This window comes from Argopecten irradians, chromosome 3 (assembly GCF_041381155.1).
Source record: "Argopecten irradians isolate NY chromosome 3, Ai_NY, whole genome shotgun sequence".
NCBI lineage: Eukaryota > Metazoa > Mollusca > Bivalvia > Pectinida > Pectinidae > Argopecten > Argopecten irradians.
Window position 1 is genome coordinate 42,594,733 of NC_091136.1, and position 20,889 is coordinate 42,615,621.

At 34.6% G+C, this 20,889-nt stretch overlaps 1 protein-coding gene across 5 annotated transcripts in view; it reads left to right on the plus strand.

The window, feature by feature from the left end:
• Positions 1 to 20,889, plus strand: part of LOC138318660 (dynein axonemal heavy chain 6-like) — an 84,736-nt gene that overhangs the window by 43,071 nt on the left and 20,776 nt on the right. For 2 of the 5 annotated variants that reach the window (XM_069261236.1, XM_069261237.1), the window contains 23 exons: positions 118 to 153; positions 2,702 to 2,897; positions 5,842 to 6,089; positions 6,340 to 6,609; positions 6,963 to 7,169; positions 7,841 to 8,118; positions 8,688 to 8,776; positions 8,893 to 9,112; positions 9,363 to 9,533; positions 9,702 to 9,863; positions 14,260 to 14,349; positions 14,680 to 14,877; positions 15,337 to 15,702; positions 16,418 to 16,599; positions 16,993 to 17,101; positions 17,477 to 17,602; positions 18,006 to 18,260; positions 18,624 to 18,755; positions 18,982 to 19,077; positions 19,208 to 19,346; positions 19,640 to 19,857; positions 20,163 to 20,281; positions 20,495 to 20,606. In XM_069261236.1, coding sequence (XP_069117337.1) covers positions 118 to 153; positions 2,702 to 2,897; positions 5,842 to 6,089; positions 6,340 to 6,609; positions 6,963 to 7,169; positions 7,841 to 8,118; positions 8,688 to 8,776; positions 8,893 to 9,112; positions 9,363 to 9,533; positions 9,702 to 9,863; positions 14,260 to 14,349; positions 14,680 to 14,877; positions 15,337 to 15,702; positions 16,418 to 16,599; positions 16,993 to 17,101; positions 17,477 to 17,602; positions 18,006 to 18,260; positions 18,624 to 18,755; positions 18,982 to 19,077; positions 19,208 to 19,346; positions 19,640 to 19,857; positions 20,163 to 20,281; positions 20,495 to 20,606 — 4,019 coding nt within the window. Of the gene's footprint in view, positions 1 to 117; positions 154 to 2,701; positions 2,898 to 5,841; positions 6,090 to 6,339; positions 6,610 to 6,962; positions 7,170 to 7,840; positions 8,119 to 8,687; positions 8,777 to 8,892; positions 9,113 to 9,362; positions 9,534 to 9,701; positions 9,864 to 11,079; positions 11,104 to 11,704; positions 11,729 to 13,136; positions 13,173 to 14,259; positions 14,350 to 14,679; positions 14,878 to 15,336; positions 15,703 to 16,417; positions 16,600 to 16,992; positions 17,102 to 17,476; positions 17,603 to 18,005; positions 18,261 to 18,623; positions 18,756 to 18,981; positions 19,078 to 19,207; positions 19,347 to 19,639; positions 19,858 to 20,162; positions 20,282 to 20,494; positions 20,607 to 20,889 lie in introns of all 5 variants that reach the window. The other 3 variants (XM_069261233.1, XM_069261235.1, XM_069261234.1) reach the window with 3 other exon arrangements.

Here is a 20,889-nt window from a genome sequence, read left to right on the forward strand (position 1 = left end):
AGATTCCCTACTGATATGCTTTGATTTACATTTTGTTTTTTTTTATGATTTTGTTTGATAATTTGTTGGATAAGAATTTCAGTTGTGTTTATTCCTTCTTACCTTGACTATTATCAGATAAGCGGAATGTTCCAAGTAGCAGAAAATCTAAAAGTACATTATATTTTTCTGCATGGTTTTAAATTGATTGACACGAATAATTAAATTAGATCTTACTGCATGCTTTTGTTTGACCAGTGGCCTCAGTCATAAGGTCAACAGCTACCATAAAATAAATAAAAAAAAAAATATTTAAGAATAGAAACTCATGTTTTTTGTGTGGTTTTCTTTGAACTTAGATATTATTTAATTGATAAAGAAAATTTAATGTTTTATTAAAGAATAGATACACTTAATGTACTTAATGGTTGTGGGTTTTTTTATATTTGAAGTAAAATGGAATGAAATTTAATGACTCAATTTAGACTAAATGAATGTAACATAACATTAACTTTATGATACAAAATCTAGACGGTTTTGAACTTATCATGATTAATCCTTTAATTTGGATGTTTGATAAATTGACATCAGATAAAATGGCTTATCTCAGAAACACAACTGACACAGGAGGACTATGACTAGTGTCCTTATTGTAGAAATAACATAGATAATTTCTTAATTTCTGTTGTTATTCGCCGCATCTGTATGAATTAAGATAAGATAACATGGTGTTTTTATTATTATTTTATCATTATACAAGGAAATGATCAGTGTATAAGCTTTTTAATGAGGTTAATGTACTGTTTGATCAACCGTAAAGAAAAATCATTTTTCAAATATGATTGTATGATTGATATTCATTATGTGTAAAACTTTTTTTGTTTGATATTAGTTTATCATAATTGATTATATGTTAATTAATAATCTAACTCTTTTACCTGTGTATGCTGGGACAGTGTGAGTGCTACACGTCGTCATGCACATCAACATCATTTTATGTCGTCGCATGTCATGTCACATGACCACACATCATATATCAACTTATCTATATCGACATACACCGTTACACTTTTACACTAAAATGTTAATCCTATCGTTATATCTTGATTTGAGATTAAACTTACCAGCTCAATATTTCTCTGTTATCTGTTATTATTATGATTATCATTTCTAATCATTTTCCAACACAATTTTTTTTTTTCTGTAAAAAAACTTCCCTGAACTCTTATTTCCGATATGAATTCAAATAATTCAAATAATTGCTGTTAGAAGCGAAAAAACACCAATAAACTTTCATTTGGGTATGGAAAGCCAATTCTTTGCAGAAAAAAAATGCAGAAAATGTTAAGAAGGGTGAATCTGATGTTATTATTACTGTTTGATAGTGCGACGAAAAATAGGTGACATATTCTATGGACGTAGCAAACAACCCGACAAAGAGACAGGTATCTAGAGTAGGGTTGTCCTAGACATATTGTTGATGTGTTGCGTTTGTTAACTTGTTGTGATAACTTGTTTGGAGGTGTGATAATTGAACTGATCTGTTACCATTACATGGTCACTACAGGAATGGTTAATTGGTCAGCCTTGACCATCACTGTAGTTTATTTCTAGTCATCATCTCTACATCACATCTATCTGTTATCTGCAGTATCTGCATCTAGCTGCACATTGAAGCAAACATCTATATCTTCTTTCACAGCCTTTCTCTATTCCTTTTGATTATATGTAGTTCACGTGAAATGTCTTTTTAATGTTGTGTTTGTAGTCCTCTATTCACTTTCCCTTCAAGATGTCTTCTTCTTTTGTCAGTGATTTAACTTAATTTCTCCACTGGGAAAAATATCCCCCTGCCCTTACATGAATTTTTTTTTTCAGAATAAGTCTTTGTTCTTTGTAAGTTCAATTCAGTATTTCTTTTCATCAGAAAATTTAACAGAGAGATATCAAAGAATTTTACTGAAAATATCTGTCTGGTTCACACTGAAGATACATATTCAAAGGCTCACAAAAAGTTAATTAAGAAAATTCGGAGATGAATAAATAAATTCATATTTTTTTCTCTCAAAAACTATCTGTTTTGTTTTCTTATCAACTGTCTATCTATCTTTCTTTACTTGTCTTTTCTTATTTCTCTGTCTTGTACATAATTATCATTCATTTTCAATTATTACTTTACAACAGTACAATGTATAGCCATTTTTTATACCAGTCATATTGATATGAATTTTGTTGTAAATTCATTGAAAGTTTGATAAAAAGATTACCTGTGGTAACTTATTGTTTATATTTCAGCTAAAATATCATTGTAATTGGATTAAGCATAGAAACAAATGATCACATTCATCTGCATGAAACTAGCCTTATCTATATAGATATCAAAAGAAGTACATGTATTCTTGATCACAGACATGCAGACATCTGTGATAAGTTGTCTTAGCATGGTAAATATTTGCTGAATACTATAAGCGTGTGAATTAATCATGGATGATATATAATTATAAGTATTTGAAGCCAACAGATTCAATATCATTCCATAACTGCGAAAAATTCCTTTACTTTTAAATCAGAATGATTGAATAAAAGTCAATTTCTGTGAGTATGCTATAGGAATTTTATCTGATAAGCCAAATTATTATACTGCTTATATAAAATACATGAGTGTATATATATACTCATAATCACATGACTAACATATTGGTTTCTATGGTTATATCTACAGATAAAGATGATGGAGGCCATACGGAGGTGTCGGAGCGTTCCGAGAGCCAGGCATCCAGTCATAGTTCTTCACGAACAGGATCCAGAAGTACGTCCCGAACCGGACGCAGCAAAAAGCGCAAGAGTAGGGCCTACCAGTCCAAGATCAAGGAGGATTTGGACACTATTTCAGAGACCCAATCCACGAAAAGCTCAAGGTTCTCTTATATACAGTAAAACCTGTTTAAACTTACCTACTGTGTCAGTCACAAATGATATCTGATCTAGTTATTATCACATTGTTAAAGCAATTTTCTGTATACATTGTGGGGTTTAGGCAGGTTGCACTGTTCATGAGTAAAATTTCACAGTTTCTTTTTTTCACACCAAAATAGTTTAGTTACTTGTAAAAGATGTTCGACCTTTTTTTAAAGCCTTCTTAAAACATCCTTCAATGGAATTTATAGACCACAGCTTAATTACCATCATTGTCATTTGTCCACGCAACAGTGTTGATCATCAATGCTCTTTGTTGACTTTCATTGAACTTAACCGACCTTTGTTGACCTTTTGTCTTTAATTGACCTTTGTAAATTTTCATTGGCAATTGTTAACCTTTATTGACCCTTGTTGTCCTTTCTTGGCCTTATTAGGTCACCAGAGAGCAAGTCTCAAGCGACCTATTCTAATCGCCTTTTTTCCGTCATCGTGCATCATATTGTGATAACAATTTACATTTTTGACATCTTCTCCAATACTGCTGAACTATATTTGTTGAAATTTTGCAGAAACCTTCCATGGTCAAAGGTCAAGTAAAATTGTGAATTATGTGGTTCCAGCCCCCACCCCCCTGGGGGCCTGAGGGGTTGGTTCAAAAGGGGTCAAATAGGCTAAAACTTCCAAAATCTTCTTCTGAAATTCCATAAATGATAAAATCAAATACTCTTTATAGATGGAAAGGTCTTAAATACTTTCTTTTATGAGCATTATTTGCTCAATTTTCATAGGAAAAGAGTATAACTTGGTTAGAATTATTAATAGCATTTTAAGATATCCATATCGGTCCTTGCTGACCACCAGGAACCAGTGGGGCAGGACCAAACAAGGTCAAAAATGACTAAAATTCCCAAAATTTTCTTTTAAATGAACAGATTTGATGGAACCAAATACTCTTCATTGATTAAAAAGTCAAATTTATGACTGATTTCAAGGGCGAAATGGGCCAATATAAAGTGTTTATGTCTTTGTTTCATTCTGTATCTGAACTCATGGGCCTCGATCATGTTTTAACATTTGTTGACCTATGTAGATCTATATGGACAATCATTGAACTTGTTGACCTTTTCTAAGCTTAATTGACCTTGACGTTTTGGGTTGTATCACTTTTGACCCTTAAATGACCTTAACCTCTCTAATGACTTTTGTTGCCTTCATTGACATTCATGGACTTTTGTTGACTTCATTCTCTTTGTTAACCTTTGCTGACCTTTAGTGGCCTTTGTTGACATTTGTTTGCATTTCATGACTTTTGTTGACCATTTCCAAACTCTGTTGACCTTTTTTGACTTTTGTTGACCTTTGTTCCTTAGCTGCTCCTCGTCAGATTCTGAGGATTGGTAAGTAGATGTGATACAGCACACAGCTTTACATAGTGGGAATGTAGCATACACTGAATGGCTGATTTGGATTGAATGACCTTTATTTTGTAGCTTTGTCTTGGGACCAGGCCCATGTAAAAACAGTGAATAGACTGATGGCCTGTCTTTGGCTACAAAGTAGATTAATATATAAAAAAAAGTCTGTCAACATCTTACCAAGGCAGTCTATACATCAGCTGTCACAGCATTTGGACTTTCAATACATTGATTGTCTAGTGTATTTTTACCATATATTGTTTCATTCTTTATCTTACGGTAGATGTGTGAAGGTCTGCAGTGCATGTAAATTTAATTTTCAGGTGATGATTTCCTGCTATGGTACAGCATATGCTGAAAACATCTTTTTATCCACAATTCATCAATCGATCCATCTATCTTTTTCATCAACACACCATCCGGTCATCTATATATCATGTGTAAAATTATAAAGTCTATCATAAAATGTATTCGACATTGTTCAAAATGATCCATTTGTCAAAATTTATAATTGTTTTAACGCATGTTGAATATTTTGGTTTGTTGGCTACACATGTGGCTACAAATATGGCTACACATGCTAGGGGTTGGCTGCACATTGTGTGATTGGCTAATTTGCATGAAACAAGTTCTGGATGGGCTAGGTAACTACACAACTGGCTGTAGGTAAATGACTGTGGACATCTTGAAAACATTTGGATCGTTTTAGTGGGATTAGGTACTTTAAGTGTGACGTAGACTCGTGTGGTAGCTTGGAATGACTGTAGCTGTGCTTTATCATACAAACTGATCGTTATGTTTTTGTCCCCACCGTGAAGTAAAGGGAAAGTGTTACCCATATAAGTCATGTCCTGTTGTGTTCCATCCGATCCTGTCCAGATTTTATATGGAGACTTGGGCATTATAGGGACTTTAAATGGGAATAATTTAGAAGATTTATAAAAGAAAAAGTCTTGATATCCCAGTACCAATAGAGTTTTTGAATTCTCAATGCGTGTAATAGAAGTGCTTCCTCCAAATATCAAATATACTCTCACTTGTGTACATTTATATAAATTATGAAAATCCTTGCATTCTAAATTTTGATTTGGTATGAATTCTACTCCATTTTAACCCCATGTGAGCTATTGAGTCACTTGTAGTAACAATTTTGTGTGAGTCCAGGTGTTAAAATTATACACTGACAGTAAATGAAAACTAGCCTATCCTCCATAGAATACAATACAATCTGAAAAACCATTTGGCCCTACCATTGTTACCTTCACTCATCAAGATTATACATACATTTATATCAAATGGTGTCTCTAGTGGCCTGTATTCTGTCAATGTAGCCTTGATTTTCTTACTCATTTAAAAAAACATGGAGGAAATTGTAAAAAAAAAAATAAAGCTTTCAGGGACAATTGATAGGCATAGCTTATTAGCATATTTTACTTGTATTAATTTTTCATCAAGTTCATTGCTGTGAAGGGATTCTGATAAACAATATCAAATGTAAGTCATCAGTTTTCTCTTTTGTTTTTATTAGTTCCCAGCCTCTGAAAGAGACTTACCTTCAAAAGAATCCCCTACAACTTTTGAACATTCTTGGGAAAATGTTTGCTTTCGCATACACCTGGAGTATTGGTGGGAATTTCAAACGACAGGAAGATGTTGATGACGATGACAGCATCAGTCGTCGGTCATCTGACAAAGACAAGGGCGAAAGAGGCATCAACATTTGTAATGAGTTTGATGGTTTCATGCATGACCTTTTTGACATTGAACCACCACTAGGTAGGTTAAAATAAAATTACTTTTCTGTGACCTTAACCTCAAGGTCAAATGTCTATGTCCTATATTACAGTTGAATGTCATCATCTTGAAATCAGCATGAATGTGATTTAATGTTAATATACACAATTTTGAATGCTTATACTGATAGGTGGCTTGGAGCCTTGGACCAAAGAAATTTTATCTTAAGCATATTTGGATGTTAGGCTTCCCATGGGAGATAGGGTTAATTATATTATATTTGTATGTTAAGGTGTGAGGCTCCCCACAGGAAACCGAAGTGTATACAGTTACTTCATAGACATGGAGTCTGGTAATTTTGTTCTATGGGACGTACTTGTACCCAACACTCGATCACTCATTGAGAAAAGTGCTGTGATTACCATCGGAGAGACGATGGGAATCGTGTCGGAACACAAGAAAAAGCGAGAGGAAACAGAAATCACTCCCACAGTAGATATTGTACGATTCTCTTTCCTGTGTAGTCTTCTTGTCACCAACAAACACCCGGTACTTCTTACAGGTAGTGTATATAACAAAATTGTAGCTTACTCATAGGAATAGATAATTGGTTGAGTGACACAATGTTAACACACCTGGCCCTCACCAAGGACTGAATTCCCAGTTCTCATGTGTAAGGCTTATTTTCACAACTATTTATCTGGTTACTCAGGTTTCTCACAAAAATAATCACTTTTGCTTTGCTTCAAAGAGTAATTAAGTATTAATTACATGCAAACATTATTTAAATAATGAACTTTATTCTGTTGAATTATAAACATGAAACAGGTTACTTATGACATGAGAAATGCCCATTAAACAGATAACTCAGGTGTTGGACTATTTTATTGAATTTCAATGTTGAACTTTTAACAGGTGACTCTGGAGTTGGGAAGTCTGCCCTCATTAACTATATGCTTACTCGTCTGAAGAAAGAGGGCGGAGCAGAGATCAAGAACGGCACAGTTCTCGGGAATGTGTTCTGTTACTCAGACAAACATTCGTCCCTCCTAGAGAACATCACCAACATCACACGATTTGGACAGGAAGATGAACCAAACAAAAACCTGGACTTTCTCCTTGGTACGGGATCTTAATTATTGTCAACAAAATTATTTGGGATGTAATTTATGGGCATAATAAAACTTTTAAAAGTTGAGCACAATATTCTAGTGGCATACTTGCAATACTTATGAAAGAGTATGAAAAGGTTCAACAGGTCCAATTATAATTTCTCAAGCAAAAATATTTTTGCACCTTTTTTTAACTGTGCCTTTCAGAAATATACTAGTTGAGCCTATAACTAAAATCCAAATTCCCATCTTTTATCCGCTGATCATCTTCAATCCGCACTGTTGTTATATTGCCATATAACTTCAATGTCATTTGCACTAGGTCTTCCATATCAACAACATATGTCACCCCCACAGTATACCTATTAATATTCATTCAATGTCTCCGTGTGTTGCTCAATGGAGAGTTATAATTACATAGTACCATAACAGCCGTAACAGTTCCAAAGGGTCAGATGACAGCCATTTTGTGATGTCCTTTGTCCTTGTGTAAAATCACACGATGATAGGATAATATGAGAACATGCTCCTGAACTCATTCCACCAGATGATGTTATCCTCACTGTGTGTAAAATCATATCTTCTCACAATATTGGTCATGAATTGTGCCTTCCAGAAATATTACTAGTTGAGCCATTGTGTACACTGGCAATATCATTTTTAAATTTGGTATCTTTTCAGGTTCTACAAAGATTAAGCAGGTGACAGGCATTATTAGTTCGATGATCCAGTTTAGCGCCCAGACAACTGCCGCACGCTTCCAGGCCCACATCATTCACAAACTTATTAAAAAGGGCAAGGACACCCTCGGGGCTCCCAAGGGGAGGAAAGTAATCGTGTTTGTAGACGACCTGAATATGCCCGCTCCAGAGGACTACGGAGCACAGCCGCCACTGGAACTCCTCAGACAGTTTCTAGAGTTGGGTGGCTTCTTTGATACGTCCAAGCTTGTCTGGAAGGTAGGCAGATAGCCGTGGGACCTTATGGGCAGTCGGGTGGTATATTGATGTGACATTTCACTTTCTCTATATTGCTGGGGTTTTGATTCCTTGGATGTAGGTTTTTCTCTAGGAACTTTGGTCTCCACCTATAGTAAGACCCTTCGTGCCCATCCATGAGAGCTAACAAGAGATTACTATACCGTATTCGACCCAATAAGCGCCCATGTCCCTATAAGCGCCCTCCCCCTTTTTGAGGCCTCGATTTCAATTGTCCACGCATAAATAAAGACCAAAACTACAAGATACTGTCTAGATTTGCAATAATTTTGTCATATTAGCACCTTTTCATTTTTTTCAATTTTTAAACGCCCTGGGCGCTTATTGGGTCGAATATGGTATATCAATATATCTTGATTTTTAAAACGAATAAAAAACGCAGAGCTTTTTCCAAGCCTCAATAGGACCAAAAATGAATTCTTTTCTTATCATTTCTTAAAGATTAAAGTTGAAATCTAAAAAATTTGCCTTTTCTTTTTTTTTCTTTGGAGCAATAGAATTGTGCTAGATACAATTTATTTGTGTTTCAGGATATTTTGGATGTGAATTTGATAGCTGCCTGTGGTCCTACAGGAGGTGGAAGGAATCCAATCAGTCCACGCCTTCTAAAACACTTCAGGTTTGTTTTAAATTAGAGATATAAACATGTAAAAATCTAACCTCTGCCCTTCTTGTAGCTTAAAGAACGATAGCTTTGGCCCTTTTTTGAGTAGCTACGACCTTTGTATCTTGTAGCATGTTGTCCCTGCCTCAGCCGTCAACGCGGTCACTCCAACACATTTACCAGGTACAGCTGGGGAAATTCTTCATGGAAGGAGACTTTGCCACAGAGTTTAAGGACCAACTGATGCCCCTGGTATCTGCCAGTATTGCCGTGTACTACCGTATGTGTAGCAGTATGTTACCCACCCCTACCAAGTCTCACTATAACTTCAACCTGCGTGATCTCTCAAAGGTAAGACATACATTGATAAGTTGATGTATGATCAAGGGTTTTATACATTTACATTTGGCAAACATATAAAGAATCTTTTCAGAACCAATGATATTCACTGAGCTCTTATGTTGGTCTTTGCTAGTCTCATGTTTAATTTGACCCAATTTGATGATAATTGTTTACCCTCCTTCCCCCGTATTGGTCTTTCCAAACTCTTGTGACCTATTGCGACCTCTTGTGACCCCTTCTGACCCTTTGTATATTACAGGTGATCCAGGGACTGTTACAGGCCCATGAGACTGTTATCATCAGTAAAGACAATTCTGCACTGCTGTTTGCCCATGAGGCGACTCGTGTGTTCCATGACCGACTGATTTTACACGAGGATCGTGACACATTCTTCCAGTTTCTGTCAGATATCCTGCACGACTACTTCAAGGTGTGTATATCTCTATTGATATGAATACATTAAAATGAAGGATGTGTTGTGTAACTGTCTATTCTAGCCTAATTTCATATGAACGCAAGGACATTTATGTCTTTAAATATTTCTAGTTTTACTGTATAGATAGCTTGTATAAAATGCTTTGTTGTTTGTCGTATTTAGGTGAAATGGACCAAAGACATGTTGATGAATGAGCAAGTTTTGTTCGGAGACTTCTTTGAAATGGAGGCTACACATCATGTGTATCGACCCATGTCGGACCGTAACAAGTTAGCCCAGGTGTTGGAAGAGTATTATATGAGGATGAATTATGGCAACACCAAGGTATGATATGATCTCATATAGGGTGTGAAATTTAGTAGGGTAATATGAACTTGTATTGGGTCTTTTGGTAAAATGTAGTTACCTGCTCTTTTGAGTTTGTATTGATTCTTATATCAGTTGTTGTTTAGTAAAATATCATTATGCGAGGAAATTCTGTACGTTTCTTATTAAGTTAAAGGCATAACTGTCAATGCCTGCTCACAAAGGGAGAAGACGGATTATAAGTTTACAACTTGTGTCAAATCCCATTTGTATATAATGTGCAAATAAAATATATTAAATCAAACCTACTCACAAGGGCAGGGTAACTGAATTATGAAATGATGGAATAGGAGAAATCAAGTCCAAATAGGTTAGAGTTCGGCAATGTTTCTTGGTTTAAAAAGTGCATACAGAGTTCAAATGTATATATAATGATTTTAACCGACACAACACTTATATATCATTGTTTATGGTTAGGAAGGAAATCAGCTCATCTGGTCCAAAGGACAGGGGAATAGTTGCATTGTAATGTTTTAGACTTGTAATTATAAGTATTTTGTTCTTTGTAGGCATTTGTAAGTACTGCAGTGTCACAAATAACTTCATCACAATGTGGCACCCCACCTTTTTAAAATTCCTAGTGTCACTTTTTTGTAGATTTATTGTCACTATATCTTCACTCTTTGTAAATAAACTAATTACTCATCTTATCAAGTTATCATTGAGGGTAATCTCCCCTAACCTTTTCTACACTTCCTGTCTTCAACAAATGTCGGTATTTGGGATGGATAAATAAGCCCTCTTCCATTCCATGTTCCATTTGGTTTGCAGTGAATATTGTAATTGCTCTAAGTTTGTGATTCTTTTCCAACTTTTGCTACAGAAACTCAGTGGTTAAGGTGTCCTAATGTAATTACTAGCCCTGCACCTCTCCCTGGTCACAAGTCCTATATTGGACAGAGACCAGATAGTGGCCGTAGGTCTGTGGTTTATCTCTGAGATCTGAGCATCTCCAGCTTTCTTCCCTTACCCATACATATCATGACATAAGTGGCCAAAACTGTTTTGGGGGCATAAACAAATGTCAAGAGCATTTGTCTTTGCCCACTCTTTGTGTCATATAATGTAAACACTTAAAGATCTGCTCTAAGGTCTCAATTGCCTCTGAGATTCTAATTTACAAATTTTCTGTTAAAAAAATAAACCTTTCAAATAAAATGTGATTGTATTTCAGGCATTATCACAAAGCGTTTTGACGGTACACTTATCTTCACTATTGTTTTAAGTTTTTTGCAACTTTGTTCATAATGTTTCAAATTGTAAAGATAGATTAAGAAAAACAATTTAAACATGGCTATTTAAGAATCCTTTAAAGTTGTTCATTTTGATATGTTTGATGTTTCCTCGATCATGTTAAAAGTTCAGAGCATGATTTTGGTGTAGTTTGTGTTGAAAGACAAATTTTTAAATAAGTTTAAATAATCTACTATTCAGTTATTCATCATATTAGTTATATTTATACAATATATCAGAAAACAATACATACAGCAATCAAGCTTTAAAGTAGAAACTTTGTTTAAAATTACTTTTTTTTGTTTTACATTATTAAATGACCCCTTGCTTTGTAATGAAATATTTACAACTTTATACCTATAAAAATAACATGTCACCATAGAAACACTATCTACAGGTAGTTTTCTATTATAGTATCTAAACTATGAATTAAAACTGCCTGGGTCTATTAAGGTCGTAAATAGTAAAATTGTTAAAACCAATATGTTTAATGATGGATGGGAGATTGTTGTGTCTACCTGGATGATGTACTAGATAAATCAACATCTGCTATCATTCTGTTTCAGCCTTCCTTTGATACAGATGTTATGGTACACATCAAAGTTGCTTAGTTCTACATTTATTGGTTGCAGATTTTGGGGAGTTTTAATCATGATTTACTGCAAAGATGGATACATTTTGAGCATTTGTTTGGACATCAAAACATGATGAAAAATTTAAAATTTCAAAAAAAGATTTAAGGAAAAAGCAAGACATTAGAATATCTATCTCTTAAAACTTCATTTGCTATGATTTGATTGAACAAATATAGAGTCAGAAAAGAGTAGGTATGTCCATTTTGGAATTGGAATGGTCTGATTAGAAATTTTGCACACATTTCGCAAAATTCCTTGAATCACCAGGTTTTTTTTTTGACAAGAATGAATTGGGCTCACTATTCAGATAACACCTTTGCAGTATATGTTCCGTTAAACAGATGTTTTAAGGTTACGGTTCTAATTTCCTTGCAATTGCTTTGTTGTAGAATTTAGTTGAAATGCTGGAAAGGAATTGATTAAAAACAAAATATGATGGTCAATGTCTCCTGCTTTTTCTAAATAACCAAGAGGTCGAAAGGCAGGATGTTTGGCTTGTAGCATCCTTGGGTGAAGGACTATCAAGGTTATTCAGATAAATGACCTTGACCCCTTGAGCTTTTTCTGGAATTTGTAGTGTTGATGTCTTAATTTTACTTTGGAAAGATCAAATGTATGATAATATTCATAAACACTTTCTCTAATTTTAATTCATATAGCTTTCCACTCTGGTAGTTTGGGTTGTAGAATTATAAAATAATGAACAACGGTATTTATTTTTCTTTCAATTAATTAACAGCAACACCTAAATTTAGCATTACTTCTAATCTGAACCTCACTAAAATTTACTTTCTGTTGTATTTTGGATACAAAAACAATTCCACATCTCCCTCATTTAGTTTTGAGAGTAAGAAATGTAATAAAAAAAAATAATTTTCTTTAAATGCAGAACAAATAAATTGTTAAATGACAGATTCAGTACAGATCTAAAGCATGGCACACCACAACCTGGTCTTACTGTTCCTCAAAAAGCTCAAGGAAAACTTAAACACAAAGTAACTGGTTGTATTTCTGTTAAAATTATAAAGAAACATTTTTTATGGTATGAGGGAAATTGCTGAAAACATTTTTTTCTGAATTAAAATACAAATGCAAACCATTAACTTGTAATAAATCTTAACTCACAATATTAAATCATCACAAATGTGGTCATGCCAAAAGTGGAAAATTAAATCACTATTTAATTAATTCAGTTGGGTAAAATACTTATAGCAGAGGTTTTATCATCAAATACAATATTAGGACTATCATCCTAATGTACAAGGTGAGATTGTAGTTAATATTTTGTTTTTTTCCCAAATATTTAGCAAAATTCCAAAGTTAAAATAAACATCATATTGTATCGAAAAAATTGTGTTTGAAGCTTTCAGAACGACACTCCAAGTATCTTCTGGAGAATGTAAGTCAGGTGTATAATCATATTTGCATGACCAAATTAACACTGGCAAAGATTTTATTGTAACTCTTAACAAACTTCAAATAGCTATAATATGAATAAAGAAGCTGAATATGCTGACTACTTTGAATGTGCAAATTAGGTTGATTTTGCATATTAAGTTTAATATGCATATTTTAATTAGTTGGGTTTTTTTCATTGATTTAACTTCCACATTTACATTTGAATGCTGAGTATGTATATGATTTTAGAATACCGTAATAGTGGAGAAATGTTTTTGTTTCTTATTTTCAAAACATAAAAGCCTTAACATGTACTTATATTTTGCTCTGATTTAGAACCGTAACATTTAGCTCCATTTTCATAATGTAACTTATTAAAACTGATTACAGAAATTTTACCCTCATTTCAAAATCAGGTTTTGATGAAATCAGGAAGATTATATTTTAAGATAAATTATCATTTAGAGAAATCATAATCATTTGAGTTTCTGATTGAAAGTTAAATGCTGTTTATCTGATTTCTTGACCCAAAATTATAAAAAAAAAAAATATATATATATATATATTATTGGTGTCCAAGAATTACGTATATAGACTGATTTGATGTGTTGGCCCAGTGATAATATCACATCATGTTATACTCACATAACAATATAATGTCTGCCGTGAGTTTTACTTATCGTTATTTAATCAGTGTTACTGTGTTGTTGGGTACTGGTTACCACTTACATTATGTTATATTGCATGTTTTTGTATGATATTGATGAACCTTTCATTTGCATGGGTTTGTATTCTTATTTCAGAAAATATTGCTAATATACGTAATTTTTTTAAACCTTGATTGTACCTTGAATTCACATTCTTTGAATTAGTTTTATTTGAAAAGAGACAAGTTTGATTTACAATGCATGCCTTTATTTCCAGATTTGAAATAAAATAGTGTAAGGAATTCTTGAACATTTTAAAGTTTTAAAGCACTCTTTTATCTCATTTTAATTTCAAAGTTGAAAAACCATACTTATTTCAAATTTATTGATTGTCTATTTTTCTTGTTCCAAATCTAATGAAAATTTCATCATTAATTACAGGCATCACAAATGGTGTTCTTCAAAGATGCTGTCGAGCACATCACTCGCGCAGCGCGAGTTTTCCGTCAGCCGGGAGGACACATGATGTTGGTACGTATAACTTAAGCCTCGTCATTTAAATACAAAAACAATATGAATTACTATCTCAGTGTGTCATGACCTTAATCAAAAGAATTTAATTAATTGATTGGTCAATTTTCTTTTGAGATCAAGCCTGAACCTGGATTCTGTTGTCATATAATTATTAAGAAGAGTATGGTTATTCTCCTGAAACACATGGATCTTTACCTTTCTCCTCATTCAGCTTATACAGATCTTGGATGATGGTTTCTATCATTTCTGATAGTATCTTCATTGTAACAGTGAGAGATCACACAATCTATAACTTTAAACTGACTCACTTTTATTTCCCACTTTCAGGTTGGACTTGACGGCACAGGAAAAGCCACTGTTGTACAGTTGGCAGCCCATATAGCTAGCTGTGAACTCTTCAAGCTCACCCTTCAGAGAGGATATAACTTTAATGAGTTCCGAGACGACCTAAAAAAGCTATTCCTCAGCAGTGGTGTCAAGGGCAAGAAAAATGTGTTTTTACTGACAGATGCTGACATTGTAAAGGTAAGGCCATATGTGTATCTATATGGGGATCGTTTTGATTTGGTTTTATTTTAGATTCAATGGTATGACAATGCATTTTCTGGTTGCAAGTTTGCAGCAAAAGCAGAGAAATAACACCCTGGTGAGAGCAGTGCTTTTTCTCCTTCACTTGGGACATCATGATGACTGTAATATACCCCTGTCACATCCCAACTTCTATATGTTCTATAAATCCCATTTATATTAAATTCCATGTGTAACACCTTCTTTCCATCCCCGACACGGACATGAAAAGGTCAGGGGTCACCTGCCCGATCACGTGGGTTTTCTCCGGGCACTCCGGTTTCCTCCCACACTAAGACCCCTTGCCCGCTTACATCTGGGCCATCGAGAGTGATTTACATAAGTTGTATAACTTGTTTCTCAATCGATGTAAAATAAATAAAGTTTATATTTTAACACCTTTTTTGTCTTTTACAGGAGTCCTTCTTAGAAGACATCAACTGCATCCTAAACTCTGGTGAAGTTCCAGACCTCTTTGATAATGAGGAACTGGATGGGATTACAATGGACTTAAAACATGCTGCTGCTGAAGCTGATATCCCTGACACGCGTGCCTCTGTCTACCAATTCTTCATCCACCGTGTCCGACAAAACCTCCATGTGGTACTGACGATGAGTCCAGCAGGTGGGAAGTTCCGCCAGCGGTGCCGTATGAACCCGGCCCTGATAAACTGTTGTACTATTGACTGGTATGATGAGTGGGAAGAGGAAGCCATGTTGAGTGTGGCACAAGTTTTCTTCCTCAACGCTGAGTTTATTGCCAGTGAGAACTATGACCTTGATGTAAGTATTATTTGTGTTCGGTTCATCCAATAGGTAGCCATGGTTCATTTAGAGTGTCAATAGTTTTGTTCTTGTAAATGTAAAATGTAACATATAAAACTGCTATTGTGTATTCGATCTCTATAGATTTGTCCAACAACTGCTCCTTATATTGGTTTAAAGGTGGTGGCATATTAGGATAAAAGTTGTGGATGAAAAAAGGTAATGTGACCATAATTAAACAATGGTTGTTCAAATGTATTAAAATTATGAGTTGTGTGAATTACATTAAGTAGGGTCGCTTCCAGAATTTACAGTGAGTATGATATCATGGTATCTTATCTGTGTTTTACATGTATGTCACCTGTGTGTTACCTGTACGTTACCTGTATGCTGTATGTAATCTGTACATTACCTGTAAATAATCTGTATGTTACCTGTATGTAATCTGTATGTTACCTGTACATTACCTGTATGTTACCTGTATGTAATCTGTATATTACCTGTATGTAATCTGTATGTTACCTGTACATTACCTGTATGTAATCTGTATGTTACCTGTACATTACCTGTATGTTACCTGTACATTACCTGTATGTAATCTGTATGTTACCAGTATTTAATCTGTACATTACCTGTATGTCACCTGTATGTTACCTATATGTTACCTGTGTGTTTCCTATATGTAATCTGTATATTACCAGTATGTTACGTATATGTAACCTGTGTGTTGTAGCTGTTGAAGCGTAAGGTGGGTAAAGTCTGTGTAGAGATACACAAGAGTATAGGTGTGATGTCTACTAAGTACTGGGATGAGATGCGCCGCCATTACTACTCAACACCGTCAAGCTACATGGAGTTCATCCGACTCTACTCAAAAATGCTCCGCGAAAACAAGACTGAATTTGTCAACAATAAGTATGTAAATTTTAATCTTTTGATTATTTAATTCTCTAAGATGTAATTATCAGTAGTTGTCAATACACCATTTTGTTTTTGATTGGGAAAAACATGCTGATTCAGCTCCTCATGAACTTATTCCAGACTGGTACTACATTTTTAGGTGAAAAAGTTCCCAAAAAATAAAAAATTTCATAACTTCATGGTCAGTGAAAACGTCAGCATTTTACTTTATAGATTGAGATTTCTGAAATTGAATCCATTTAGAATTAACAAAATGTTTAAAATTTGACTTTATTAGGCAATTACATGAGAAATGACTGCAAGAGACTAGTTAAATTATCTTCTATTTATCTACTCTGTAGTAACACCCAAATTTGGGAGATTAAATAAGTATGATTTACTTTCTAGGAACCGTCTTGAGGTAGGACTACAGAAGTTATCTGAGGCTAACACATCTGTTGGTACAATGCAGGAGATTCTTGTTTCTCTCGGACCACAGATTGAAGAAAAACAAAGGGTATGGATGACTTCATTTTCTTTTTTTTCCTCGGTACATGAGTCCATTGAAATTTTCAGATATTCTTTATCGTCATTTCTTAATTGTTCCACTATACAAGAAGACATAACATGAACATACCGCAGTCTCCCAAAACACGTACCTTGCACTACACACACGCTACACACTGCATACATGGGAGGCCGTCCTTACATGACCCTGGCTGTTAATAGGACGTTAAAATAATCAAACAAACAAACAAAATCAAATGCTCAAATAATATAAAAAAAAATTAATAAAAATATATTTGTGGTTTTTCTTTTTCTGTACTTTACAATATTACATAAAGGAGAACATGCAATGGAAATCAAACTAAAAACATTTTGTCCATTCTAGGATACAGAAGTACTGCTGCAGCAGTTGGAGAAAGATAAGGTGGCAGCAGAACAAGTGCGTGCCATTGTGAGGGAGGAGGAAGAGATCATGCAAAAGGAAACCAAGATTGTACAGGACTATGCAGATGTAAGTGTTGATGATGTAAAGGATTCATTTCACACTATACAGTCATCTGCAGTAAAATAAAGTTGTTTGTAATCTATTGAAAGATAACAGATCACTGCATAAGACTCCTTGAACAATCAATAATTTTCTTTGGTATTTCCTATGGAGGAGACATTGGCTATTATACTGGTTAAGGTATTTGCCAATCTACCACTAGCAGTCCACTGAAACAGAGGAATTTGAGACAAATCTCGCATTTTCCTGGTACTTGCCTAAAGTAGTTAATTTTCCAAGCATTTCTGACTTTATTTAATCTCTAAATCCTGCACTTACTAAAATAACAAAACCTTTTTATAGAATATAGATAAATAAACAATAGAAAATGAATTAGTAGTTATTTGATGTTTTGTTTTGATCCTTATAGGAATGCCAACGAGATCTTGCGTCTGCCTTACCCGCCCTACAGAATGCTGTGGAGGCTTTAGAGACACTAGACAAAGCAGACATTGCTGAGATCAGGGTCTACACAAGTCCCCCAACACTTGTCATGACCGTCATATCTGCTGTCTGTGTCCTCTTCCAGAAAAAGACAGACTGGGGCACGGCCAAACAACTCCTTGGTGATCCGTCATTTCTCAAGAAACTGACACAGTTTGACAAGTCAAGTGTGCCAGAAAAGGTGACCATAAACAAAATGTCCATTCAGATTTTAAAAGGAATAGTATAATGTGAAAGATGATATTGTTCATCATTTGAAATCGACATGTCCTTGGGTATCATTATCACATTTTATTTATAAATCAGGAATGAACTCTTCCTGAATACTGTCAACTTGTATTTGGATGTGATTAAATTTCCAGAAATTGACGATTATAAGTCCCAAAAATGAATTGCTTCAAAAAACTTGTACAGTTTGTGGAACTTTCATGACTGAAAAATTGTGAAAGAAATTCACTGTAAAAAGTCATCAGACGTAAAAGACAAAATAAATATTATGTTTGATAAATTGAATGTAAGAAAATGTAAACATGCTCTTTTGCAGACATTCCACAAGCTGAAGAAGTACTCTAAACACCCGGACTTCAATCCAGAGGCTGTGGGAAATGTGTCCGGGGCGTGTCGGTCCATCTGTGCCTGGGTGTTAGCACTGGAGCACTATAACGATGTCTATAAGGTAAATCACAACTGGCTTAATTTATAACCTTCTGCTAGCCACCAACCTCTGGGTAATGTGTTTCATCTGAGGCAACTGCCAGGTACTGGTTTTATAGTTTTCCTCTGGTGTAGAAAAATACTATTTAATTATAGAAAAGATTTAAATTCAAGGATATCAAATAGCAGCAGTTAAATATTCATTTATTTGATTAAGTAAATTTAAAAATCAATTTATTTTATTGCAGATGGTGAAGCCCAAACAGAAGCGAGTATCGGAGGCTAAGGAAGCTCTACAAATGGCCCAGGAGAGTCTGTCTAATAAACAGGCCAGTCTTCAAAAGGTAAAACTTTTCATAAGTGTCGACTAAAAAATAAAACATGTGCATTGCGATGGTTTTACAAAAATAGAAGAAAAATAATGAGCAAATTATTAAATCATCTGCTCTGACTTGTCGTATTATTTCCCTTTAGTTACAAGACCATTTAAACAGACTGGAACAGCAGTATAAAGATAGCGTGGACCAGAGGGAATCCCTAAAACAACGCAAGGTCACCACAGCTCTCCGACTCCAGCGAGCCTCTATACTCATCGACGCACTCATCGATGAAAATGAAAAGGTTTGCTCAATATTTATTATTTGTTTTAAGTCACAACAAAGTCATGAAAAATAGTGATTATTTTATAATTCTTTTTAGAGACATCATACATGTTTATTATACAATAATGATGGTTTAGTACATGAAACATAATCAGAGTTGACAGATGGATGCATGATTAAGAATAATTTTAAGTCATTCTAAGATATAAAATATCCAGTGTGGCATGGTATTTTGAATCATGGTATATTGACTTACTTCTGCTTCTCTTTCGGATGATGACTATTTGTACTTTTCTTTACCTGTAGGACCGGTGGCAGGACTTAGTTAAGGAACTGAAGGCCCGTCTCCACGGCCTTGTCGGGGACACACTAGTAGCTGCGGCCGCTGTGGCCTACATTGGGCCATTCACTGCCAAATATAGGAAGGATTTGATACAAATGTGGACTGGTTTCTGTCAGGAAAATGAAATCCCTATCACCAAGGACTTTGATCTCATCAAAAGTACAGTAGAGCCCTATCAGGTATTGTGAAGTGGATACATTCATATCAGAATCAAAAGGTCATGGGCGAAAATAAACCAAACCTTGACGTAGCCATAAAGTGTTGAGTTTGGCACATTCAGATTTTAGCACAAAAGCAATCTTGAGCAGCAATTTGATGAATTCATGCAACCATTTAATAAAAAAGATACAAAAAGTAAATTTAGCACACTTATATTTTAGCACAGCATTTCTTGGGCAAAAAGCACTAAAATAAGATAGCCACATATTCACTTAAGGTATCTATTTAGAATTTCTTTCTGAATCGAGGTATTTTGTTTTTGCAGGTGATAAAATGGCAGAATGAAGGTCTTCCAAGGGACAACCATTCTACAGAGAATGCCCTCATTATCAAAAGGGCACAGAAATGGCCGCTGTTCATAGACCCTCAGGGACAGGCCTTTAAGTAAGCTACCTTATCTAACATAATAATCATGATGTTACAATGTATTTATTCAGAATGGCAAGTTCTTTAATAGATCAGTAATTATCTGTAACATTTCAGAAGTAATGTTTGGTATTGTTCAATTTTGATTCAGAATATGGAAGGCAAACTTTTGCAAATAGTTGCAGTGTTTGACTTATGTTTATGATTGTTATGATTGTTCCATTTCGATAGCTATGTTCGGGAAATGGAAGGCACACAGCTACAGATAGTTGCAGCATCTGATCACAACTTCATGAAAACCTTAGAGATTGCCATTAGTGTGGGCAAACCTATGCTGCTGAAGGTTGGTATAGGCTTTCTTTTTGGGCATAGTTGTCAATACGTATACTATGATACATGAAATATTGTGTATATTTTGGCAGGGTACTCTTACTATGTATCTACAATATTTTATCATTATGTTCTGTTGATCACTTCAGATACCTCTCTGATAATTATCTCCTCCTATAACTATCCGATTATATCCTGTTTATTGTATGATTGTATCTCCTGACAGGATATATCTGAGGTACTCCTTACTATTTGATTATCTCCCCTAATTTTATGATTATCGCCCTTTAATTATC